The following is a 27,061-nucleotide window of genomic DNA, read 5'->3' as shown; positions in this document are numbered from 1 at the left end:
GAAGCTCTTTGGAATGAACGAGCAAAGACGCGATGAAGGAACCAGAATACGGTCACTGGGTCTGTGACCGGCACCTGACCATCGGTGCTGGGTTCGGGGGCACGATGAGTCTGTGGGAGTTTTTCCAGAGTTTGGATTTCAGAATTAACTGCTTGTCCGGTATTGGCATTTCATATTTTTAAACAGGAGCAAAATTCCGTTATTGCGCTTACCCCACCTCAGTTATATCAGAAATGCAGCGCGATGTTTTGAGATTTGCTTTGGGGGTCCCGGCGTGTCCCGCCGTGTCCATTTGAGGGGGTCACCGGGGCCGGAAGGAGCAGCCGTGGGTGTGAAGGCCTCAGATTGCTTAGTACAGTGCTTTGCGCACAAGAAGCGCTCAATAAATACAGCCGACTGGCTGCTAAATACGATCCACTGGCGGATCGTTTGGGGCAAAACCAGAGGGCCATGGCAGAGTAATGGAGAATCAGTCCATCAGTGGTATTTGTTGAGTGCTTAACGTGTGCAGAGCACTGTACCGCGCGCTTGGGAGAGTACAATATACCCGAGTAGGTAGACACGTTCCCCTTGTTAAGATGTAAGCCAGTCTGGCGTTAAAATTCAGTAGAACAACCGCGGAAGAGCACTTACCAACGAGCCCTAGGTCCAACTATAGCAGGTGATTTGATTATTTCGATTGGAAAGTCAGATTCGCTTCATGCAGCCAGTTGATTTTCTGCCATTCTCTATCGGAGTTGGAGTTTGAGCAGACCTGGTTTCCCCTAGTATTCTGATAATATAATGTTGGTATTTGTTAAGCGCTTACTATGTGCAGAGCACCGTTCTAAGCGCTGGGGGAGATACAGGGTCATCAGGTGGTCCTACGTGAGGCTCACAGTCTTCATCCTCATTTTACAGATGAGGTCACTGAGGCACAGAGAAGTGAAGTGACTTGCCCAGAGTCACACAGCTGACAAGGGGCAGAACTGGGATTCGAACTCATGACCCCCGACTCCGAAGCCCGTGCTCTTTCCATTGAGCCATGCTGCTTCTCTATTTTCATTACCCTATTTATTTTGTTAATGATTATTAATAATAATAATGTTGGTATTTATTAAGTGCTTACTGTGTGCAGAGCACTGTTCTAAGTGCTGGGGTAGATGCAGGGCAATCGGGTTGTCCCACGTGAGGCTCACAGTCTTAATCCCCATTTTACAGATGAGGGAACTGAGGCACAGAGAAGTGAAGTGACTTGCCCACAGCCACACAGCTGACAAGCGGCAGAGCCGGGATTCGAACCCATAACCTCTGACTCCCAAACCCGGGCTCGTTCCACTGAGCTACGCTGCTTCTGATGCAGCCTATAAAGTAAAAGCTTTACTTAGATAGGGAGCAGCATGGCCTAAGGGTTAGAGCGTGGGCCGAAGACTCAGAAGAATTTGGATTCTAATCCTGGCTCTTTCACTTGCCTGCTGGGTGATCTTGGGTCACTGCACTTCGCTGTGCCTCAGTTCCCTCATCTGTAAAATGGGGATTAAGACTGCGATGCCCATGTGGGACAGGGATTGGGTCCAACTCAGTTACCTTGTGTCTACCCCAGCGCTTAGCATGGTACCCGGCACATAATAAGGGCTTAACAAATACCATCAAAAAATGGTAGCCAGTTACTCTCCCGAGCGCCTAGTACAGTGCTGTGTACACAATAAGCACTCAAGAGATACAACTGATTGATTAATGATGATGATGGCATTTATTAAGCGCTTACTACGGGCAAAGCACCGTTCTAAGCGCTGGGAGGGATACAAGGTGAACAGATTGTCCCACATGGGGCTCACGGTCTTCATCCCCATTTTACAGATGAGGGAACTGAGGCGCAGAGAAGTGAAAGGACTTGCCCATAGGACCCGGGCTCTGGAAAATGGGGATAAAATTTGGGGGCCTCACATGGGACATGGACTGTGTCCAACCTGATTAGCTTATATCTGCTCCAGCGCTTAGTACAGTGCCAAGCACGTAGTAAACACGTATCAAATAGTATTCAAAGTGAAGTGAAACATGGAGTAACTTGGAGCACCGAAAGACTCGGCCTCCCTGAATGTTATGCTTTACGTTGACTGGATCAAGAAGAAATACATTTTTCCTCCCTTTTTCAGGCCAGCTTTTGTCCAAACAGCTTTACCCGAACACCGTGGCAGCAACTTCTACCTTCACTTCAACGAATACCCTCTCCACTGGTAAGAAGATTAAAATAGCGAATCAAATGCGTTTTGGGGTAATAGATCATTTAACATCCGTAACTTCTCTATACCTCAATTACCTCATCCGTAAATATGGGGATGAAGACTCCGAGCCCCACGTGGGACGGGGGACAGTGTCCAACCCGATTAGCTCGTGTCTACCCCAGTGCTAGGATTGATACTAAAGGAACTAGTAATCAAGAAATATGCCAAAGATTAACGTGATAAAGATCTGCTTTGAAGAGCCCGGGAAAAAGATCTTGAAACGTGCTGACAGAACAATTGCCACACAAATACAAATTGTCAATTCTGTGGTGTTTCCAGTGACGCGTATGGATCCGAAAGCTGGACAGTGAAAGAATGGGATAGAAAGAGCACTGATTCTTTTAAAATGTGGTTTTGGAGAAGGCTTTTGCAAATACCTTGGACTGCCCTAAAAATAAACAAATGAGTTTTGGGAGACGGAACGTGAGTCCCATTCGACCAGAGTGGTCTTTCGATGGCCAGATAGCTTGACTTAGATTAGCGTATTTTGGACGTAGAGTCAGGAAGACTGATTCTCTGGAGAAAGCCCTAGTGCTAAGAAAAGTCCAGGGAAAGCGTGGAACAAGCAGCCTGGCAGCTAGATGGATAATAATAATAATAATAATTATGGCATTTGTTAAGCGCTTACTATGTGCCAAGCACTGTTCTAAGCGCCGGGGAGGATACAAGGTGATCAGGTTGACCCACGTGGGGCTCACAGTCTTCATCCCCATTTTCCAGATGAGGTAACTGAGGCACAGAGAAGTGAAGTGACTTGCCCAAAGTCACACAGCTGACTAGCTTCTGAGCCGGGATTTGAACCCACGACCTCTGACTCCCAAGCCCGGGCCCTTGCCACTGAGCCACGCTGCATCTCTAGGGGCCACACCAATGATAATGGAAAAACTGTTAGCCCGGTTACGGGTTATGGCAGGAGACGGGATGATCTGGAGAAAATAATAATAATAATGTTGGTATTTGTTAAGCGCTTACTATGTGCAGAGCACTGTTCTAAGCGCTGGGGTAGTTACAGGGTAATTGGGTTGTCCCACGTGAGGCTCACAGTTAATCCCCATTTTACAGATGAGGTAACTGAGGCACAGAGAAGTTAAGTGACCTGCCCAAAGTCACACAGCTGACAAGTGGCAGAGGTGGGATTCGAACTCATGACCTCTGACTCCCAAGCCCGGGCTCTTTCCGCTGAGCCACGCTGCTTCTCTGATCCATCCATAGAGTCACTGAGAATCGGAACCAACTTGACAGCACTTGATGAAATAACTCAGGGACTCGGTATGGCTCCTGGCACATAGTAAGCACTTAATAATAATAATAATAATGTTGGTATTTGTTAAGTGCTTACTACGTGCCGAGCACTGTTCTAAGCGCTGGGGTAGATACAGGGTAATCAGGTTGTCCCACGTGAGGCTCCCAGTTAATCCCCGTTTTACAGATGAGGTAACTGAGGCCCAGAGAAGTGAAGTGACTTGCCCACAGTCACACAGCTGACGAGCGGCAGAGCCGGGAGTCGAACCCATGACCTCTGACTCCGAAGCGTCTTTCCACAGAGCCACGCTGCTTCTCTGCAAATGCCATTAAAACAAATCCGTCTCGGAAATGTCTGGGGCTTGTTAGAACCTATTGAGTGCCCTGCTGAGCCTTGGAGATTAACACGCATACAAACACACACACTTCCCACCCCCCCCCAGTAACCAGTAGGCACAGCTCTGAGCAGAAGGCAGAAATTTCTTAGCCGAAGAGGGTCGGAGCTTGAAAAAGCTGAACCGGTTCGATCAGCCAGAAAGAGGGTCTCGTTTGGTGGCAGTGACCGCCCAGCTTTGGCCGAGCCACGACAGGGACTGGTGGCAGAGTCCCTGGACGGGATTGGACCAGCGGTCGATGTTGATCCTAGCCCTGGCCCCGATAAGTAATGATAATAATTCATTCAATAGTATTTATTGAGCGCTTACTATGTGCAGAGCACTGGACTAAGCGCTTGGGATGAACAAGTCGGCAACAGATAGAGACGGTCCCTGCCCTTTGACGGGCTCACGGTCTGATCGGGGGAGACGGACGGACGAGAACAATGGCAATAGGGTCAAGGGGAAGAACATCTCGTAAAAACAGTGGCAACTAAATAAATAATTGTGATGTTCTGTTAAGTGCTTACTATATGCTAAGCACCCTAATAAATGTGATATTTTGTTAAGTGCTTACTATATGCTAAGCACCCTACTAAGTGGTGGACACAAGCAGATCAGTTTGGACCCAGTCCCTGTCCCACATGGGGCTCCAGTCTCATTCCCCATTTTATAGACGAAGTAACTGAGGCACAGAGAAGTAAAGTGACTTGCCCAGAGTCACACAACAGACGCGTTGGCAGAGCCGGGATTAGAACCCAAGACCTTCTAGCTCCCCGGCCGGTGCTCCGTCTACTAAGCGTGGCTCAGTGGAAAGAGCCTGGGCTTCGGAGTCAGTGGTCATGGCTTCGACTCCCGGCTCTGCCACTTGTCAGCTGTGTGACTGTGGGCAAGTCACTTCACTTCTCTGTACCTCAGTTACCTCATCTGTAAAATGGGGATTAACTGTGAGCCTCACGTGGGACGACCCGATTACCCTGTATCTACCCCAGCGCTTAGAACAGTGCCCTGCACCTGGTAAGCGCTTAACAAATACCAACATTATTATTATTATTACGCCATGCTGCTGCTTTTGTATGTACCTCTCCAGAGATGCGTGGGAGCTGTGAGTCGGTCGACGGGGAACGTGTCTGCTAATTCTCTTGTATTCTATTCTCCCAAGTGCTTAGAACAGTGGTTCGCACATAGTAAGCATTCAGTAAATACCCTTGACTGACTGATGCAGACACATGGCCACCACTACCATAGTTTATAATAATAATTGTATTCGCTGAGCACTTAGGATGTTCCAAGCACTGTACTAAGCTCTGGGATAGATACAAGCCTATCAGTTTGGACACAGTCCCTGCCCTACATAGGGCTCACAGTCTTCATCCCCCTTTTACAGACGAGATAACTGCGGCACAGAGAAGTTAATTGACTTCCCCGCGGTCACTCGGCGGACAAGAGGCAGAGGCGAGATTAGAACCCAGACCCGCACTCTTTCCAGTAGGCCACCCTGCAGGCCATTCTACTCTTGAAGGATCCAGCAAGAGGAAATAGCTTAGGTCCCAAAATGTTGGGTGACGGTTTTATAAAAGGGAATAATGCCTGGCAGTGGGGGGAGAAGCGGGAGAGGAGGGAGGGCATTAAGTCCTGGATTAGATTATCAAGCCAGGGCTACTTCTGGGACATCTTGGAAGCTCTGGGCAACTTTCCCTGGGACAGGAGGGGAATTGATTAGGGATGACCTGGTCGTTGCATCCAGGTTTTTCAATCAATCACCAGTGGTATTTATTGAGCACTTACTATGTGCAGAGCACTGTACTAAAGCCCTTTGGAAAGTAGACTGTAACAGAATTAGCAGACAGCTTTCCTGCCCATAATGAGTTTTCAGTCTACAGGAGTTATGCTTCCAAAAGGATTAATTAATTACTAATGACGTTTGGCTAGCTGGGCCATTGCAGATGGCAGTTCATGCTTACTATGTGCCAGGCACTGTTCTAAGCACTGGGGTAGATACAAGATAATCAGGGCGGACACAGTCCCTGTCCCACATAGGGCCCAAGGTTTTACAGATTCAGAGTTTTACACTCCTCATTTTACAGATGAGGGAACTGAAGCGCGGAGAAGGGAAGTGGCTTGCCCAAGGTCACACAGCAGGCAAGTGGCAGAGCTAAGATTAGAACCCAGGTCCTTCTGACGCCCAGGCTCTATCCACTAGAAGCAACTTTATCAGGGAAGGATCGAATCTCCCGCTGGGCAATTAAAAATGAAAGCCACCCACCACAGTGGCGACTTGGCCAATTCACACTTTCACAAAGCCTAAAAATCAATTTCTCAGCACTGCCATTTGCCAAACCTTTATAGGCCAAATGTATTATCTGCAGTGATTTTGTCTTCCGGACCGTGAAGGATCCGTTCTCGTGAATAATAAGAATTTGAAATCTGGCAATGGGAAGAATTGATTATTATACAGCTAGTGTACTTTCAATCATCCAATCGTATTTATTGAGCGCTTACTCTGTGCCGAGCACTGCACTAAGCATTTGGAAAGTACAATTTGGCAACAGATAGAGACAATCCCTACCCAACAACGGGCTCACAGTCTAAAAGGAAGATCAGGGATCATAAATCACCGAACAGGGCAGGAAAGGGTTTTACAAATAAAGTTGAAATCATTATCTTGTGGAAGCTAAAGGGCGGTTACGTAAGGAAGTAAAAATGATAGCAAAAACATAATTTAAGTGATTTGAATTCCAAAACGAAAAGATTGGGTCATTTTCATTTATGTAGAACACCCACATTAAGTAAATCATGCCCGTGGCTGCCTTTCTTGACTTAAGTCACTCTTTTGTACTCCCAAGCATTTAATACAGTGCCCTGCACACAGGAAGTGATCAATAAATACCATTAATGATTACCAGGTAGAATGTTTTCATGACTGCTACCCACTTCTACCAGTGAGCATTCATGGCCTAGTGGATAGAGCCCGGGCCTGGGAGTCGGAAGGACCTGGGTTCTAATCCCACTCGGCCACTTATTTGCTGTGTGACCTTGGGCAAGTCACTTTACTTCTCTTTACCTGTTACCTCGTCTGTAAAATGAGGATTAATACTCTGAGCCCAGTGTGGGACGGGGACTGTGTCCAACCTAATTACCTTGTATCTCCCCCAGTACTTAGCACTTAGTACACTTAGTATAATAACCCCTAACTGCAGGGGTCCTTCAAGGTTCAGTTCTTGATCCCCTTCTATTCTCCAGCTACAATTACGCCCTTGGAGAGCTCATTCGCTCCCAAGGCTTCAACTGTTATCTCTAGGCAGATGACACCCAAATCTCTATCTCCTCCCTTGTTCTCTCTCATTCCCTCCAGGCTCGCATCTCCTCCTGCCTTCAGGACATCTCCACCTGGATGTCCTCTCGCCACCTAAAACTCAGCATGTCCAAGATTGAGCTCCTTATCTTCCCTCCCAAACTCTGTCCTCTCCCTGACTTTCCCATTACTGTAGGCAGCACAGTCACCCTTCCCTTCTCACAAGCCCACAACCTTGGTGTGTTCCTTGACTCCGCTCTCGCTCACAACCCCACGTATCCAGTCCGTCACCAAATCCTGCCGGTCTCACCTTCACAACGTCGCCAAGATCCATCCTTTCCTCTCCATCCAGACGGCTATCTTGCTGGTACAAGCTCTCATGATATCCCGACTGGATTATTGTGTCAACCTCCTCTCGGATCTCCCTTCCTCCTGTCTCTCCCTTCTCCAGTCTATTCTTTATTCCGCTGCCCGGATCATCTTTCTACAGAAACTGTCTGGGCATGTCACTCCCCTCCTCAAAAAACCTCCAGTGATTGCCTATCAACCTCCGTATCAAGCAAAAACTCCTCACTCTTGGCTTCAGAGCTTTCCATCCCCTTGCCCCCTCCTACCTCACCTCCCTTCTCTCCTTCTCCAGCCCAGCCCGTACACTCTGCTCCTCTGCCAATCTCTTCACGGTGCCTCGTTCTCACCTCTGCCTCCATCCACCCCGGCCCACATCCTACCTCTGGCCTGGAATGCCCTCCTTCTTCAGATCCACCAAACTAGCACATTTCCCCCCTTTAAAGCCCTACTGAGAGCTCACTTCCTCCAGGAGGCCTTCCCAGACTAAACCCTCCTTTTCCTCTGCTCCCCGTCCCTTCTGCACCACCTTGACTCGCTCCCTTTGTTCTCTCCCCCCGCCCCACAGCATTCATATGTATATATCTATAATTCTATTTAAATTTATATTCATACATGTTTACTTGTTTTATCTATATATACATGTATACGTATATATCTGTAATTCTATTTATTTATATTGATGCCTGTTTACTTGTTTTGATGTCTGTCTTCCACCTTCTAATAAGGTAGGCTGTTAGCCCAGTGTGGGCAGAGATTGTCTCTCTTTATTGCTGAATTGTACTTTCCAAGCACTTAGTACAGTGCTCTGCACATAGTAAGCGCTCAATAAATACGATTGAATGAATGAATAAGTACGATTGAATGAATAATCACTTAATAAATATCAAAATGATTTCTTTTTTAGTATTATAATTTTATGATTAATGACATGAGAGTTGTGTTTTTGGGTGTGTGATGGCATTTGTTGGCAGGCTTTCTTTATTATGTTGTTGACCTAATTACTCAAAAGCGGCATGGCCTAGGGATAGAACCTGGGCCTTGAAGTCAGAAGGTTCTAGCCCTGGCTCCGCCACTTGTCTGTTTTGCGACTTTGGGCAAGTCACTTCACTTTGCTGGGCCTCAGTTCCCTTATCCTTAAAATGGGGAGTAAGACTGTGAGCCCCATGTGGGAAGGGGACTGTGTCCAAACCAATTAGCTTGTATCTACCCCAGTACTTAGAACAGTGCCTGGCACATAGCCAGCACTTAACAAATACCACAACTGTTATTATTCTTATTAATTGTAATTATTCATAACATGGGAAATTATACTAGAGCTGTGTTTCTGGGTATGTGATGGCACGTGTTGGCAGGCTTTCCTTATGTTGTTGTCCTGATTAATGTGCATTCGGTTGGGAAGCAGGATAAAGCTTTTCTTTTCCTCCACAGGCAACTTGTCATGGGCAAGAATTGGGACCAGCCACTCCAACGTGTCTTGGGCTCTCCACACCCAGTATTGTGTGTTTGCTCCCGGCAACCTTACGGCGCAACAACATCGGCAGTACAGTTTCTTCAATAAACGTAAGTCAGACGGTGTCATAAAACAAACAGCCACACTCCTGTAAGGGAAAGAGAAGATTCTGGCACTTCTTGGTTCTCGTTTTCATTTTGCCTGTCTGCGATCCATTCGATTTCCTTCCAAAGGCCCGGTCGATTCGATTACTCGGACGCCGGTCGTTGTTCGATCTAGGTTTTAGGGCTCGTTTTTCAGGGGAAGGAGAGGAGCCTCGGCCTCTTCGCTCGGTCAGTCGCTCTGGAGTGGGAGTTTGGATACCAAAGTTCGGTTCTCCGATGGGCAGTTAGAGACATTGCATCAGCAGGTCTACTACACTCCTCGCTTCTGTCTTTTTACGTCGCTTTCTGTCCATTGTTTTACCTCCCTTGTGTTTCTGGGGCCTTGTCTGTTTTCCTCTCATGAGTTCTTTCCCCATGCTTAATACGGTGCTTAACACATAGTAGGTATTTAAATACTGTTTCTTTAGTGCTAATGCTGTTATTTCTACCACCACGAGTATATTAGAGTGTAAGCTGCTTGTGGGCAGTTCTGCTGCTCTTGTCCCAATCCTTCTATAATGAATTCCACCCAGAGGGCACTTAATAAATAGAATTACTACCACTGGTAGAAATATGTCAGTGCAGCAGTTTAGCTGCCATTAATTATTTCCCTGACTCGTGAGGGTGCCTGTCTTGACTCCTGAAATCATATAGGAAATAGGGAAGTAGCGTGGCTCAGTGGATAGAGCCCGGGCCTGGGAGTCAGAAAGTCATGGGGTCGAATGCCAGCTCTGCCACTTGCCTGCTTTGTGACCTTGGGCAAGTGAGTTGACTTCTCTGGGCCTCAGTTCCCTCATCTGGAAAATGGGGGGTTAAGACTGTGAGCCCTATGTGAGATAGGGGCCGTTTCCAACCCGATTATCTTGTATCTACCCCAGCGCTTGGAACAGTGCCTGGCAGCGTGGCGCAGTGGAAAGAGCACGGGCTTTGGAGTCAGGGCTCATGAGTTCGAATCCCAGCTCTGCCACTTGTCAGCTGTGTGACTGTGGGCAAGTCACTTAACTTCTCTGTGCCTCAGTTCCCTCATCTGTAAAATGGGGATTAAGTGTGAGCCCCACGTGGGACAACCTGATTCCCCTGTGTTTACCCCAGCGCTTAGAACAGTGCTCGGCACATAGTAAGCGCTTAACAAAATACCAACACATAGTAAACACTTAACAACTACCTTTATTATTATTGTTATTATTAGATCGGATGTGCACATTCCATTTCTGCATTTAGTACCAACTAAATGCAGGTGTTCAGCGAGGTGGGGAAGGAAGGGAGAGGGAGCACTTTGGCAAAGAGTTGGTTCCAAAAAGGATCAGGGCAAGTATAGGAAGGAAACAGATCAAGAAGAGAGAGGTGCCGGAGGGGGAGGATAAGGGGAAGGGACACAAATCCTAACCTAATCCAGGTGGTCCTGAAAGTGCAGGTTTCTGTCACGGAAACTGATGGTTTTCTTTTATTGTCCTTTCCTCTTCCACATTCAGTCCCTCATTTTTCAAGGAGTCCATCGTATTGATTGAGCACTTACTGTGTGCAGAGCACCCTACTAAGCACTTGAAAGTACAGTACAATAGAGTTGGTAGTCAGGTTCCCTGCCCGCAAGGAGCTTACAGCCTAGAGGACCGTATGTTGAATTAGCTGCTGTTTCCCATTCCCCTTTTCCTTCCTCTCTTGTCTCTCCTAAAGCGGGAGAATATGTTGAATTAGAGTGGAATCTATTGAATTAAAAGCTTCTGTTTGAAGTAGTGGGTTTGTGCATGCTCAATAGTATGTGTGTGTGTTGGGTGAGAGAGAGAGAGAAAGGAAGGAAGAAAGGAAGGAGAGAGGAAGGAAGGAAGGAGAGAGGAAGGAAGAAGGGAGAGAGAAAGAAAGGAAAGGAGAGAGAGAGAAAAGAAGGAATGAGAGAATGAAAAAGAAAGGAGAGGAAGGAAGGAGAGAGAGAGAAAAGAAGGAAGGAGAGAGAAACAAAGGAAGAAAAGGAAAGAAAGAAAGGAAAGATAAGAAAGAAAGAAACTGACTTCCTTGGACCGTGGATCAGAGGGTCTGTGAGGCTCTTCCAGATCTATGGTTCTATTGCTAATTATCTATCAGAGCTATTGATAGAGTGCTAACTGTGTGCCGAGCAGTGTACTGAGCACTTGGGAAAATACAGTAGAGGTGGTAGTCATGCTCCATATCTACAAGGAGCTTAGTCTTAAGTGCCAGTTTTGTTGAAAAGGGGAAGGCTGGCTTGTGACACTTTCGTACAACAAACCGAATAATAATTATAGAAGAATTTGTTCGTGATGCCGTGTACTTGGGGAACCGAAAGGACTTCTCGTACATCCTCGTGCCTCTAGGACAGATTCCAACTAAATCATGCCAGGCTGTTGTTAATCTTGATGAGTAATCAATCATATTTATTAAACTCTTATTGTGCGAAGCACTGTACTAAGGGCTTGGGAGAGTACAATGTAATAAAGTTGGTAAACATATTCCCTGCCCACAACAAGCTTATAATCTAAAGTACAAAATCTCCAAAAAAGGTAATTCCATAATTACCCTAAGCAGCGAAGCCCCACGTTTTGTAGCTGTAACGTACGTATTTTGCACCATTTTGCTGACGTGAACGTATATTGCAGAAAAATTAAGTAAGATCACGTTCAATTATAGCTTAATGTGGAGAATATAGTCTGGTGGAGCCTTTATGAGTTATGCTTGGGTTGGTACAGTTTATCAATGTTTGAATGCTGCCATCTAAATGTATTTGATTAACTGGTTTACCGTGGCATGACATTACAATAGATTATTTTGTTTAGCAGCAAAGGTGATTATGTAATTTGTTAAAATGTTAGAGGAATTACTTCTTAGAGTGAGAGTTTCTCGAGTTGGCTACTCCTGCGCTGGAAATATGTCCACCAACTCTGTTGTATTGTTCTCTCCTAAGCACTTAGTCTGGCAATCTGCACACAGGAATCGCTCGACATACTCTTGATCCTGTGGGCATCAACATCAGGGAGCGACCCATGGGGGAATAAGTAGAGAAAGTCCTCCTTTGGTTCATTCAGTCATATTTATTGAGCTCTTACCATGTGCAAAGCACTGTACTAAGCGCTTGGGAGAGTACAATACAATAATAAATGGATCTGTTCCCTGCCCACAACGAGCAACAGTCTAGAGCGGGAGACAGGCATTAATATAGATAATTGACTTTAGCAAGATAATAATGTTGGTAATTGTTAAGCGCTTACTATGTGCAGAGCACTGTTCTGAGCGCTGGGGAAGATACAGGGTCATCAGGTTGTCCCACTTGAGGCTCACAGTGAATCCCCATTTTCCAGATGAGGTGACTGAGGCCCAGAGAAGTGAAGTGACTTGCCCACAGTCACACAGCTGACAAGTGGCAGAGCCGGGATTCGAACCCATGACCTCTGACTCCCAAGCCCGGGCTCTTTCCACTGAGCCACGCCACTTCTCTAAAAAAGTTGACCTTTGTCTTATAAAACGAGCGGTTCTAAGAGAGTTGTCTATCAGTTACAGTGGTGAAACCCTCCGGCCCTGGCTTATCATCAGTAGGGCGGTGGGGGGGGGGCGGGGGGAGTCACCGTTTGGAATAGGGAGAGAGGAAGGAAAAAAGCCGTGTATACTTGGGGAGTCCTTCCCATTCCCAAAAGCCCCTGCCTTCTTGGCTAATTCTCAGGAGCATGAAGGAAAAGAAGAATTATGGTGGTGGGTGGGTGTCAAAATCTGTACTGAGCCCTGGAGTGGGTGCAAGATGATCAGTTTGGGCACAGTCCCTGCCCTCTAGACTATAAGCTTATTGTGGGCAGGGACTGTGATTGTTTGCTGTGGTATTGTACTCTCCCAAGCGCTTCGTACTGTGCTGCGCAGAAGCACCCCATAAATACCATCGACCGACCGACTGCCTCATAGTCTATAGGGGAGGGAATTGGATCTCAACCCCATTTTACAGATGAGGAAAGTGAGGCCCGGAGCAGTGGAATGACTTCCCCAAGGTCACACAGCAGACAGGCAGCAGAGCCAGGAGTAGAACCCAGATCCTCCGATTCTCAGGGCTGGGCTCTTTTTCCTAGACTTCACTGTGTCCCTGTGACTGTGGGCAAGTCACTTCACTTCTCTGTGCCTCACTTCCCTCGTCTGTAAAATGGGGATGAAGACGGTGAGCCTCACGTGGGACAACCTCATTCCCCTGTATCTACCCCAGCGCTTAGAACAGTGCTCTGAACCTAGTAAGCGCTTAACAAATACCAACATTATTATTTTCCTTCGGTGGCGGGAGCCGGGGCTGCCAGAAGAAGGGCGAAGATATAGTTGATTAAACTGTAAACCCGTCAATGGGCAGGGATTGTCTCTATCTGTTGCCGAATTGTCCATTCCAAGCGCTTAGTACAGTGTTCTGCACATTGTAAGCGCTCAATAAATATTATTGAATGAATGGTTTCGAGCAGCTCACCGGCTCAGCCTTGGCTCTCGGAAGATCGCCGTTATCTGACAGTCGGGCCAAGGAGTATATAGATAAGACGCAGCTCCTAAGTCCTAAGAGGGTGGAAGAAAAAGAAAAGAGAGCTCAGGCAGGGAAGGCCTCTTGGGGGAAATACGTCTCCAATAAGGCTTTGAAGCAGAGGAGGGTATTTGTTGGATATAAAGAGGGAGGACGTTCCAGGTCAGACGCCGTGTGGGCGAGAGGTCAGCGGCAAGATAGACAAGATGGAGGTACAGTGAATAGGTTGGCATTAGGGGAGCAAAGTGTGAACGTCTAAGTGGATATTGAAGTCTCCAAGGATCACTGTCGGGATGGAGAGAGAGAAGGAATGTGAAAAAGGGATGAACGCATCTTTCAATAATATATTATGACATTTTTCTTTATATTATTGTCTGTCTTCCCCTCTAGACTGTAAGCTCATTATGGGCAGGGAACTTCCCTGCTAACTCTGTGGTATTGTACTCTCCCAAGTGCTTAGTTGAGCTCCCAGTAAATACCACTGATTGGTGAATACGTTCTCTGCCTAGAAGAAACTTAGAATTCTGCCTCTGTCTGTGCGTGATTTAGAAGGAATTGTTGGTTTGATATTGGACCCTTCAACCACGGGTAAACGTCTACTGATTCACCATCAGTGACGTCATCCCTGAATGCAAAGCACAAGTATCATAGAGATGCAAATAAATTTCTTTTCACTTCAAGGCTGAATAAAACTATAATTTAAGGTTATGTTAACTGAATCTTCTTAGTGGAAGAACTGCCTCATTGATTTTACAGTAGAGCAAAGAAATATATCTTTTCCTTTGGGTTTTACGTTTGCTCTTTCAAAGGTTTCACTTTTAAAATATTGCATTTTTTCATTCATGTTATTCCATAATATTAAGATTTATTTTTCTTAAAACCCATTACTTTTTACTTCCCTTTCAGTCTGTCATGGTCAATGTGTTTATAGTTGAAGGAAAAAACGTACTCTGTCCTGTAATAGAATGTCAAAATGTTACATTTTATTCTCCCAAGGGCTTAGTACAGTGCTGCGCACACAGTAAGCACTCAGTAAATATGAGTGATTGGTTTATTATTGAGAGCTGGAAAGGCATCTAAATTCATTGTCATTATTATTCACTTTTAAGTGCTTACTATCCACCAGACAGTGTTCGAAACACTAAGTTGCAAGTTAATCTGGTTGGGCACAGTCCATGTCTCATATGGACCTCCAAATCCAAGTAGCGGGGAGAACAGGTTTTGAATCCCCCATTTTCCAAATGAGGGAACTGAGGCACAGAGAAATTAAGTGACTTGCCCGTGGTCACACAGCAAGCAATAGGCAGAGGCGGGATCAGAACCCAGATCCTACGGCTCCCAAACCCATGCTTTTTCCACTAGGCCATGCTGCTTCTCCTAATGTTTTTTTTTTTTTTTTTTTATCAACAAGCAGCTACGACTTCTTTTTAAAGGTATGGATTTTATCTTTGGCCATCGAAGCTGGATCCCCCCCCGACCCTAGCCTGGTGACCGGGTTCAGCAGGCCAACCCGGAGGACCCAAGAGTGTGTGCTTTCAAACCTGCCTCCGATTCTGCGGTTGGCTTCCCCTAATAATAATAGTAACAGTAATAATTGTATCTGTTAAGCACTTACTATGTGCCAGGCACTGTCCTAAGGACTGGGGTAGATAAAAGATAATCGGGTTGGAACACAGTTCCTGTCTCACATGGGGCTCATGGCCTTAACCCTCATTTTCCAGATGAGGCCCAGAGAAATGAAGTGACTTGCCCAAGGTCACACAGCAGACAAGGGGCAAAGCCAGGAGTAGAACTCAGGTCCTTTTGACTCTCAGGCCCGTGCTCTATCCACAAGACCTCGCTGCGTCTAAACAGTATTTGTTAAATGCTTACTAGGTGTCAAGCACTGTTCTGGGCGCTGGGAGAGATCATAGTTAATCAAGTTGGACAGTCTCTGTCCCATATGGGGTTCAAAGTCTGTAGGAGGGGGGAACAGGGATTGAATCCCTACTTTGAAGTTGGAAAATGAGGCACGGAGACGTAAAGTGATTTGACCAAGGTCATACAGCAGAGAAGTGGTGGAACTGGGATTAGAACCCAGGCCCAGGCTCTTTCTACTAAGGCACGCTGCTTTGCCGCACCCCCTTTCAGGACACCGGCTATCGATTGCAAGCCTCCACCTAAGTGGGAAGGGAAGTTCTGCAGAGCCCATAGATTCCTGTCCACCACCCTGAAGGGACTCGTTAAGCTCGTGGGAATCGTGACATTTAAGTGCTTACTAAGTGCCAGGCGCCGTACTAAGCGCCGGGCTGGATACAAGCCAGTCCGGTTGGGCCCAGTCCCTGTCCCACGTGGGGTTCGTGGTCTCAATCCCCATTTTCCAGATGTAACTGAAGCCCCAGAGAAGTGAAGTGACTTGCCCACGGTCACACAGCAGACAAGTGGCAGAACCCATGACCTTCTGACTCCCAGGCCTGCGGTCTATCCACGACTTCTCCCAGTATACAAGCAGGCACCCCCTTACCCTCTCCGTGATCTAAATGGCGCTGTGTGAGCCACGGGGGCGATTATATTCTGGAAGGCTTTTCTCAGTTCTCACATTCTTCAGGGATTTTCTCATTGCCCTCCTTGGTGTGTTCATCACCTCAGAGTAAATGAAATAGTCATCCAGTTTATAGACTGTAAAATTGGGCATTTGGCTCGTCCCATAAAATGATCATTTTCAAGTGAAACACTGACTGAAAATAATTATAGAACAGCATATTGTTTTTGTAAGCCGTAGCCCATCAGTTACAATTGGGGTGTTTGGATTGTAACCCATAAATTGAAACCAAATATAAATACATTCGGAGAGCCCTCCGAAAGCAATCTTTCTTGCATGATTGAAAAGTAATACTGTCAGGGAAAATGTTCTTGCATTTTGATTATGGAAATAAGGACGGCAGCATTTTGGAAAGGAAGCGAAATCCATATCGTCAGCCCCTGGGTTAAAGGTGGAACCCATAGGTAGTAGCTTAGCTAGTAGTTAGAGAAGCAACATGGCCTAGTGGATAGATCATGGTCCTGGGAGTCAGAGGACCTGGATTCTAATTCTGCCCCCTTCACTGGTCTACTGTGTGACCTTGGGCAAGTCACTTCACTTCTCTAGGTCTCAATTTCCTCATCTATAAATGGGGATTAAGAAGGTGAGACACATGTGGGGTCAGGACTGTGTCCAGCCCGATTTGCGTGAAGCCACCCCAGGGCTTAGTGGTGCCTAGTATATAGTAAGCACTTAACAAATGCTATAATCATTATTATTATCATTATTATTATTATTACCAGACTGCAGATAAAGCCTAAGGAGGAAATCCTTTAAAAAGATAGACCCTGTCGTTCATTTAAGAAATTCATCAGAGAATAGTGCCATGACAGAACAGTGAATAATTAGCAATTCAGTCCTGTGGAGACGGTGCTAGGAGTAGTATGTTGTAGTAGATAGAGCCTGAGCCTGAGAGTCAGAGGACATGGGTTCTAATCCTGGCTCCCCCACTTGTCTGCTGTGAGACCTTGGCCAAGCCATTTCACTTCTCTAGGCCTCAGTTACCTCATCTGTTAAATGGGGATTGAGACTGTGAGCCCCACATGGGACCAACCTGATTTGCTTGTGTCCACCCTAGTGCTTAGTACGGTGCCTGGCACATAGTAAGCACTTAGCAAATGCTGTAATTTTTATTACTATTATTATTGGCCGTACTTTTGAACCATGTGCTAATCCTGACCACTGATCTCATTCGAAACCAGGCGGCCTGATTTTCGGCTGCTCTGACCGCTCGCTGTTACTGGCTTAATCCCGGTTGACTTTGTGTCCATTATCTGTCGTCTTAAACATTCAAACTCCCTTCACTATTTTTTGTTTAATGGCATTTGTTCAGCGCTTACTAGGTGCCAGACAGTGTACTAATCCCTGGGGTAGATACAAGCTAATCAGGACTCACAAGGGCCTCCCACTCTAATTGAGAGGGAGAACAGGTATTGAATCCCCATTTTCCAGATGAGGGAACAGAGGCCCAGTGAAGTGACTTGCCCATGGTCACAAGCAGACAAGGGGCAGAGCAGGGATTAAAACTCAGGTCTTCTGACTCCCAGGCTCGTGCTCTAGCCACTAGGCCATACTGCTCCTTCCTTCATCTCTTACTGCCAAGTCCTATGGCTCACAAGTGGTACCCGGGCTAACGGAAACCTGGGAAGAAAGCCCAGTGGGTCTGGAGTGATGGAGGGCAGGACCTCCGCCCCGTCCCCAGAGAAACGCTCTAGTTTCGGGCATACCTCCCTTACGTGGCCTGAATGGCATCATGACATCATAATAATAATAATTACAGTACTTGTCAAGTGCTTACGTTGTGCCAAGCACTATTCTAAGCACTGGAGTAGATAAGAAGAAGAATGATATTTGTTAAGCACTTACTCTGTGCCAGGTACTGTACTAAGCACTGGGGTGGATACAGGCAAACCAGGTTGGACACAGTCCCTTGTCCCACATGGGACTCACAATCGCAATCCCCATTTTACAGATGAGAGAACTGAGGCCCAGAGAAGTGAAGCGACTTGCCCAAGGTCCCAAGCAGACAAGTGGCAGAGTGGGGATTAGACCCCATGACTTTTTCATTCCCAGGCCTGTGCTCTATCCACTACAAGTTAATCAGGTTAGACACAGTCCCTGTCCCCCATGGGGCTCACACTCTTAATCCCCATTTTACAGATGAGGCAGCTGGGAACCAGGGAATCGAAGTGACTTAACCAAGGTCACACAGCCGGCGTGTGGCAAAGCCAGGATTAGAACCCAGGTCCTTGCTCTGTCCATTAAGTTGCACTGCTTCGGGACAGTATCCCATTCCCCTGAGTGACCAATAGCTGCTCGTGCCATCACTCTCCACCCTGTGGGCACCTCTCTACTGCTGCCGGGACCTGGGCCTCTGCTAATCAATCAATCAATCAGTGGTTTCAATTGAGCGCTTACTATGTGCAGAGCACCATACCCCGTACTTGGGAGAGTACACTAGAACGATATGACAGGCACATTTCCTCGTCTCGGATACTGTGCTCAGAGCTCCGTGAAGGGCGACAGTCTTGAGGACGAGGGAGACTCAGAGCCAGCCTGATCAGTTGAAGGGGTTTTTAACAAATGGGTGAGTTTTTCTGTTTTTCCGCCCTCTTTTCCCCAACTCCCTCTTCCTACCTTGTCTGTGCACTTAGATCTGTACCCTTTGGGGACTTGATAGTCACCCGTCAGCCCCACAGTTCTTTGGTAAATATCTGTAAATTATGTATGATATTGTCTGTGTCCCCCTCTAGACTGAAAGCTTGCTAATAAAAACAGTGGTATTTGTTAAATACTATGTGCCAAGCACTGTACTAAGTGCTGGGGTAGATAGAAAATATCCAGATCCCACAAGTAGGAGGGAGAATAGAATTGAATCCCCATGTTACAGATGAAGGAATGGAGGCCCAGAGAAGTTAAGTGAGTTGCCCAAGGTCACACGGAAGGTAAGTGGCAGAGTCGGGGATAGAGCCCACGCCCTCTAACTCCTAGGCCTTTCCAGTAACCACGCTGCTTTTCTTAGAGGACATGGAATGTGTCTACCAGCTTATATTGTACTCTCCCAAGCGCTTATGCAGTGCACCGCACACCGTAGGCATTGAGTAAATATCATTGATTGAGGTAAACCATGAGTGACGTTATCAGCTTAGATTCCCTCCTGTGCCAGTGGAGGGAAGTGATATTAAGATTTGGTTGAGGTTGGAGATGGAGAAAAAATGACTGGGAAAAGGTACAATAATCATGAAGTGATTTTGAAAGAGTGAAAATGCATGCAGAAAAAGTACCCACTGATTAATTATGCTGATCTAAAACGGTGATGATAAAAACAAAATGAAGAGGAACCAGAGAAATAGAATGCTTCCATATTATCACTTAACGTTGGTCTTGTACTCATCAGAGAAAAAAGCATTAGGTTTTCTCTAATGCAATTAAACTGCTTAAAAGTCAGCAATAAATATTCTCTGCCACTGTGCGGGCAAGCAGAATACAGCATGAGCAAGAAGGGGAAAATGTCCAAATTAGCACAGTAAAAGAAAGAGACAGCTATGTAGAGAAGCAGTGTTGCCCAGTGGATAGAACACAGGCCGGGGAGCCAAAGGACCTATGACCTTCTGATTCCCAGGTCCGAGCTGTATTCCTACACCATGCTTCTATATTGTAAGCTCGTGGTGGGCAGGAAATCTATCTATCCACTATATTGTTATATCGTACTCTCCCAAACAGTAAGTAGTCAATAAACACGATTGATTGGGAACTGGATCAGATGGAGAGAGCTCCCCTAATAATGTTACTACTAATAGTGGTAATTGTGGGTGTTGGAAGAAGTTACCCCTCCTCTCAAGGAGCTTCCAGTTGATTAGGGGAAACAGACATTGACATAAATAAGAGAAATGTCAAGGTATAAATCCTCCCGCTGCTAGCAGTCACCGACTCAGGTAGCTTTTCAGCAGTTAGCAGAAATGCAGATTCTGTGAAACCGTGTCAAAACGATGTTAAAGTTGCCCTTTAGTAAATCCAGTCACTACTCCTAGTCTTAATTCCTGAAGAAAGGAAACTAGTTGTCACTTAATATAGCATTTGTTCTCCCCTGCATTGAGGTGACTCAATTTTTACACTGGGGAGACTACTTTAAAGTTTTCTGAACGTACATATATTTTTTGAGGACTTCAAGCCATTGTAGAGAAGTGTTTAATGTTGGAAATCGCTGTGGGGGAAGTTAAGTGGTTAAATATTGATGTTTTGTTTTAATTTACCCAGTATTTAGACACTGATTAAATCTAAAAGTACATCGTATCCGCTAGGCAAATTCGTACTGTTTTCTAGGGTGTGAAATTTTCCGTCATTTAGTTATTCAGTGTTGTTTATTTCTTATGTCAAAAACACGTTCGCAACTTCCTGCCAATGAATTTTAGTGAAAAAGAGGGTTTCTCTGTTCTCCGAGATAGACAATTGGAAGACCATTCCTCCCTAACCCCTCATTATGCACAGTCCCATGTTTAACCCAAAGCTACCCTACTTGCTCATCAAAATTGTCATTATTCTGTCTTCATGAACTGCTAAGGCTATAATGCTCTCCTGTGACACTGATGTAATGATTAACTTTTTAAATTTACTTTTCGGCTCAAAACAATGGCGAATTTTGATTTGCAGTGCAGAAATCTATTATGAGAAGAGGGCCAACGTCAGACATTTGGCTTTCTCGAGGCAACAATTGAATGTGCCACCCCCAGACGCCACATCCATCCATCCCCCACGCTCCCACCCCAGCTCTGTGTGGTGCAATGACATCATTGGCAATATTTCCTGAAGGAGCATTCCCTAGCGGCCACCCCTGTTTATTTTCATCGCCAGCGCCAGGCCAGTCGTGGTGGATAGCAGCAATGGTGTGGTGCTGGTGGTTTTTTTGGTGGTGGTTTTTTCCCCCCCCAAATGGTATTTGTAAAGTGCTCACTATGTGCCAGGCACTGGACTCCACACTGGAGTAGGTGCACGCTAATCAGGTTGGACCACAGTCGTTGGACCACTGTCTTACAGAAGCAGTGTGGCTCAACAGAAGCAGTGTGGCTCAGTGGAAAGAGCACGGGCTTTGGAGTCAGAAGTCATGGGTTCGAATGCCGCCTCGGCCACTTGTCAGCTGTGTGACTTAGGGCAAGTCACTTAACTTCTCGGTGCCTCGGTTACCTCATCTGTAAAATGGGGATTACTGTGAGCCCCACGTGGGACAACTTGATTCCCCTGTGTCTACCCCAGCGCTTAGAACAGTACTCAGCACATAGTAAGCACTTAGCAAATACCAACATTATTATTATTATTATTATTATTAATCCCCATTTTGCAGATGAAGGAACCGAGGCCCAGAGAAATGAAGCGTCTTGCCCAACGTCACAGAACAGACACATGGAAGAGCCGGGGTTAGGACCAGTGTCCTTCTGATTCCCGGGTCCGGGCTTTTTCCACAGCTTCGGGTGTCCTAGTCGCGGGGGCCAGCGGGGAACCACCCGTCACGGTGCCGTTGTCGGAATCGATGCCCATTCTTCATCCCCTGGGGGCTGGCAGCCCGTCAGGGGCCAGCCCACGACGAGGCTGCTGTCCACCTTGTCCCCCCATGGAGGTGGTCGAACCTCAGCCCTTTGGGAGAATGAGAGGAATTCTGTTCATATCCCAGTGCCAGCTGGGTTTCAAGTCATTTTTGACTCCTTCAGGGGTAATAATAATAAGAATAATTATGGTATTTGTTAAGCACTTACCATGTGCCAGGCATTCTACTAAGCGCTGGAGTCCATGCAAATTGGAATGGACACAATCCCTGTCCCACGCAGGGCTCACAGTCTCAATCCCCATTATATAGATGAGGTAACTGAGGCACGGATAAGTGAAGTGACTTGCCCAAGGTCACAAAGCAGACACGAGGCGGAGCTGGGATTAGAACCCATGACCTTCTGACTCCCAGGCCAGGCTCTACTGAGCCATGCTGCTTCTCTGTGGTTGGCTTATGCGGTTGGCTTCCAGCACATTATTTCTTTTCCACTCTCTCCGTTTGTTCTATTCTTGAAAAAAAAAGTATCTTTTAAGAAGTAGGATCATCTTTTGAAGGGCATTCTGGCTGGGGTCGTCTGCGATGGCTTTGATTATTTTTTGCACGTAGATGCTTTAAATGACCCGACCGGATCTACAGCGGGACAGACTGCATCGGTACAGTATCAGATCCCTCCTTAAGAGAAAGTTAAAAACCGGCAGTGCGAGGTAATCTAAGAAACCAACATGCTCCTGAATGATATATTGAGAAATTAGGAAAGTTTTAATAAAATGAATTTCAAAGGAGATCACAGATTTTGTTAGTTTTTCCTCCCTTATTTTTGCTTGGTTGGGTAATCAAACAATGAGCGATTTAAGGAATACAGAACAGAGACTTCCCTTGGGTGACCAAAAGATGCAATAAACCTGGAGATTTATTTTCAAGGAAGCAATGTACTCTTTTTATTTTCCTCCAAGGTCATTGTTCTTCATGTTTTGTTTTTTGTCTTTTAGTAGTTTAAGGGCTTAGTGATATTTTTGAAAACCGCCTAGCTCTCCTTCTGTCACTTTCATTAAGGCCAAGTGATCTCTTCTAAAGAAAAATGGTGATGGAGTGTTGACTCAAGGTAGATTTGGTGGCAAATGAAGGGCCTAGCCTTCTTATACTTTCATTCAATCGCATTTAGTGAGCCCTAACTGTTTGCAGAGCATTGTTCTGAGTGCTTGGGAAAGTACAGTACAACAATAAACAGACACATTCCGTGCCCATAACAAGCTTACAGTCTACAGGGCTTATACCACTGACTGCGTGTGTGTCTCTCAGTCTCTTTGTCTGGGATTCGCTCCCTTTGTTCATTCATTCAGGTGTATTTCTTGAGGGCTTACTGTGTGCAAAACAGTGTACTAAGCACTTCCCTGGCTTAGTGGAAAGAACTTGGGAGTCAGAGGCTGTGGGTTGTAATCCTGCCTCTGCCACTTGTCAGCTCTGTGACTTGGAGCAAGTCACTTCACTTCTCTGTGCCTCAGTTGCCTCATCTGTAAAATGGGGATGATGCATGTAAGCCCTACGTGGGACAACGTGATTACCTTGTATCTACCCCCAGCGGTTAGAACAGTGCTTGGCACATAGTAAGCACTTAACAAAAACCATAATTATCATTATTATTATTCACTAAGGCACACTGCTTCCCTTTGCTCTGTGAATCCATATAACGAGGACGGTGATTTGACTTTTGTTATTTTTCCATTTTAAAGTCTGTGAATAGTAGAGTTTTACTCTTATTTTCTTTGCCCTACTTGAAGTAAGTTTTGGTACTGTACTTTCATTCTCCCCATGCTGGTTTTTTATTTTTATTTATTTATTATCATATGGTGTGTGTGGGCTGCTCGCTCTCCATGAGGCTTTGCCTTTTGAGTTGAATCATTTTAGAAAAGCAGTTAAGCTATTGATTTTTACATGACCCTAACATGAGTAGTTACAAATTCAATCGTATCACAGTTTTTACAGTCAAAAATCAGTATTTCTGGCACTCTTTTATAATAGCTGAACAATTTCAACTTTTACTGGTATATTATCATAGGAGACCTTTTATATACCTTAGGAACATCTAAAAGATTAAGTATTTCAGAATGGGATTTTGATTTGAGCAGGGTAATATTTTTTAAGCAAATAAAACGATCTTACCATTGACAAGGAAAAATATACCAGTACGAGAAGTTATGTTGTCCTTACAGAAGTGTGATGGTTGAGGTTATTGTGAATCGGATAATGCCTTCCTTTATGCTGTTTATTAAGGCCTTTCTCTGGGCTTGGAGCTGGGGGAGATAGAAGATTCAGGATCATGAGAAAAAATAAATCAAGGGTATGGATTGGGTGCTTTCTATGTGCAGAGCACTGAACTACACACTTGGGAGAGCACACTACAACAGAATCAGAAGGCACATTAGACTGGAAGCTCTTGGGCAGGAAATGTGTCTGTTTATTGTTATATTGTACTCCTAAGCACTTAGTACAGTGCTCTGCACACAGGAAGCACTCAATAAATACGATTGAATGAATGAATGAACTTAGTTCAGTGCTCTGCACACATTGAGCACTCAGTACATACTATCGATTGATACAGCACACCATTATTCAGAGGCACGCATTCCAGCAAGCACAAACCAACTGAAGTGTTGCGGTGGGCTCTTTTGGATGAGAAACCGTAACAACTGAAAATAATTATAGATAAGCATAATATAAGTGATTTATGACCAATTACTAATATTTTCATTTTCTGGGAAGTAGAGTTGATTGTGGTGGGATTACCCGAGAAGAAAATGTAAAGTACCACAGGAGTCTTATTTTAGGCCTAGTGGAAAGAGCACGGGCTTGAGAGTCGGAGGAGCTCTAATCCCCACTCCGCCACTTGTCTGCTGTGTGACCTTGGGCAAGTCACTTTATTTCTCTAGACCTCAGTTACTTCATCTGTAAAATGGGTTTAAGACTGTGAGTCCTACGTGGGACATGGACTGTGTCCAACCTGATTAGGTTGTATCTACCCCACAGCTTAGAGCACTTAGTAAGCACTTAACAAATTCTATCATTTTTATTATTATATTTCTCCGTCCCTCAAACTACACACACTAGATTGGGAGCTCCTTGAGGGCAGCGAATCATTTATATTGATTCCGTTTTACTCCCCAAAGTCCTCTGCACACAATAGCCATTCAGTAAATACTATTAATTGATTTTGATTATGAGTCACTTTTGGATTGTGAGCCCCCAGGGAAGGGACTGCTTCTAATTTCCACTTGTGTATTCGCTCCTGGTGCTTCAAACAGTGCTCTGCATGTGGGAAGCGCTTAATAAATAGCATTTCTACTACTACTTAGTGTTTGGTAATTGTGTGGTCCTGAGAATTCAATTTATGTCAAGGTTTTTGCCCTGTAATACCATAAGTGGTTTGGGTTACGTGTGACGCATGGTGAAGTATCATAGAATTAAGTAGTTTTAGAAGCAAAGAATCAACATTTTGCTTTATTCTTTCTTGGATTAATGACAGATTTGAGCTGTCCTGCCCTGTCTTGGTTTTGCTGTGGAATTGTTTTCCTCTCCTTTGAAGCTGGGAAAGAAAGATTGAAGTATTTTGGTCTCCTGTTTAGTATGCCCTCCCACAGTCCTTCCAGCGCTTTATCATCCCTTTCTTTCAGGTGCCTTTTGGTGGCTTATTTCCTCATTTGTAGTTTTATATCATAAGCATTTGATTTGGGTAATATCTTAAGCACCATTTGTTTGATTGTTTTTCCCCCAGTCCTTGACATTCATTTAAATTGGAAAAGTGATAGTTTAATAATTAGATTTCAGTGCTGTGGTGAGCATGTGTACCATATTTCTGGGCATTCCTTTAAGTGATATAAAGTATCGAGCATTCTGGAAGAATGATGATGTGGAAATTTCAATGACGAATATTGCCGTCCCTCATTGCAGAAATGTTTTGTATATCTTCTTAGCATGCTTGGTAGCCCGGGAGGCAAAATCGATACCCAGCTCTTATGTTCTGTTGGATTTCGAAAAGATGTAAACAAGTGTGTAAAGGCAAAACACTCCTGTCATTCTGTGGGAAAATGCCAAGGCCTCTTGAACCCCATCCTGAGTGATCCGTCTGCTGGCGGGTTGTAACCCTTGAAAAAGAATAAGACAAAGGAAGGGAAAATGAGGCTCTCGGTGGTTTGAGAAAGCGAGGAATTCTGTGGTTGCGTTCCATTGCTGGTGTATGTAGGAGGGAGCAGATGGTGTGAAGAGAAGAACTGTGGAGGTCGTGGAAGGTAACCGGGAATCCGAGACGGAATGTTAGCGTGGCCTCTTGGAGCAGTCCAAGAGGAACGCTATCCAGCTGCCAAGACGTGGCCAATGAAGACAGAACCTCAGCGTTGTTGTGAGGAGCCAAGAAAATGGCCCAAGACGGGCCGACCAGGAGCAGGGGAGAGATCCCCTTAAGAGGGATTCAGACAAAATGACCAGGGTTTGTCGGTCAGTCAGAAACAGCATGGCCTAGTGGTTAGAGAGCGGGCCTGGGAGTCAGAAGAACATGGGGTCTAATCCCAGCTCCACATAATAATAATGTTGATATTTGTTAAGCCCTTACTATGTGCCAACCTCTGTTCTAAGCGCTGGGGGAGATGCAAGGTTATCAGTTTGTCCCATGTGGGGCTCACAGTCTTAATCCCCATTTTACAGATGAGGTAACTGAGGCCCAGAGAAGTTAAGTGACTTGCCCAAAGTCACACAGCTGACAAGTGGTGGAGCCGGGATTAGAACCCATCACCTCTGACTCCCAAGCCCCTGCTCTTTCCCCTAAGCCTCGCTGCTTCGCTGTGTGACCTTGGGCAAGTCATTTCACTTCTCTGGGCTTCCATTACCTCATCTGAAAGATGGGGTTTAAGAATAGAATAGTGCTTGGCATTTAGTTGTCGCCAAACAAGCGCCAAAATAGTAATTATTATTATTAGTATTAGCTACTGAGCCACACTTTGGGCAGGTCATTGTACTAAGCTGGGTTTTTCAAAGAAGTTGTAGGTATGGCTCCTACCCTCAAAGATGGCAGCCTCATAAACGTAGTCACCTGAGGTGAAGTGAGATCAGAGAAAAGGTGGGAGAGGGCAAGGAAGTGGGAGAAAGGGAAAAAGGAAAAGAAGAAATCAAGGGCATGAGGAAATGCTGACAGAGGAAGAACTAAGGGAGGGAACTAGTCTCAAAGATCTTAGGCCGGGAAGTCAGAGGATCTGGATTCTAATCCCGGCTCCGCCACTTGTCTTCTGTGTCCCCTTGGGCAAGTGACTTCCCCTCTCTTTACCTCAGTTCCCTCATCTGTAAAATGGGGTTCAATGTCTCTTCTCCCT

At 45.6% G+C, this 27,061-nt stretch overlaps 1 protein-coding gene across 2 annotated transcripts in view; it reads left to right on the top strand.

Annotated features, from left to right (window-relative positions):
- MRPS5 (mitochondrial ribosomal protein S5) overlaps positions 1-27,061 on the top strand; it is a 97,743-nt gene that overhangs the window by 4,977 nt on the left and 65,705 nt on the right. Inside the window, exons 2-3 of one of the 2 annotated variants that reach the window (XM_029074393.1) lie at positions 2,136-2,216; positions 8,952-9,083. In XM_029074393.1, the coding sequence (XP_028930226.1) occupies positions 2,136-2,216; positions 8,952-9,083 (213 nt within the window). The remainder of the gene's footprint in view (positions 1-2,135; positions 2,217-8,951; positions 9,084-27,061) is intronic. The other variant, XM_029074397.1, reaches the window with a different exon arrangement.

This window comes from Ornithorhynchus anatinus, chromosome 1, assembly GCF_004115215.2.
Source record: "Ornithorhynchus anatinus isolate Pmale09 chromosome 1, mOrnAna1.pri.v4, whole genome shotgun sequence".
Taxonomy (NCBI): domain Eukaryota; kingdom Metazoa; phylum Chordata; class Mammalia; order Monotremata; family Ornithorhynchidae; genus Ornithorhynchus; species Ornithorhynchus anatinus.
Note: the sequence above shows the minus strand (reverse complement) of the source record. Positions and strands in the feature narration are given on the sequence as shown.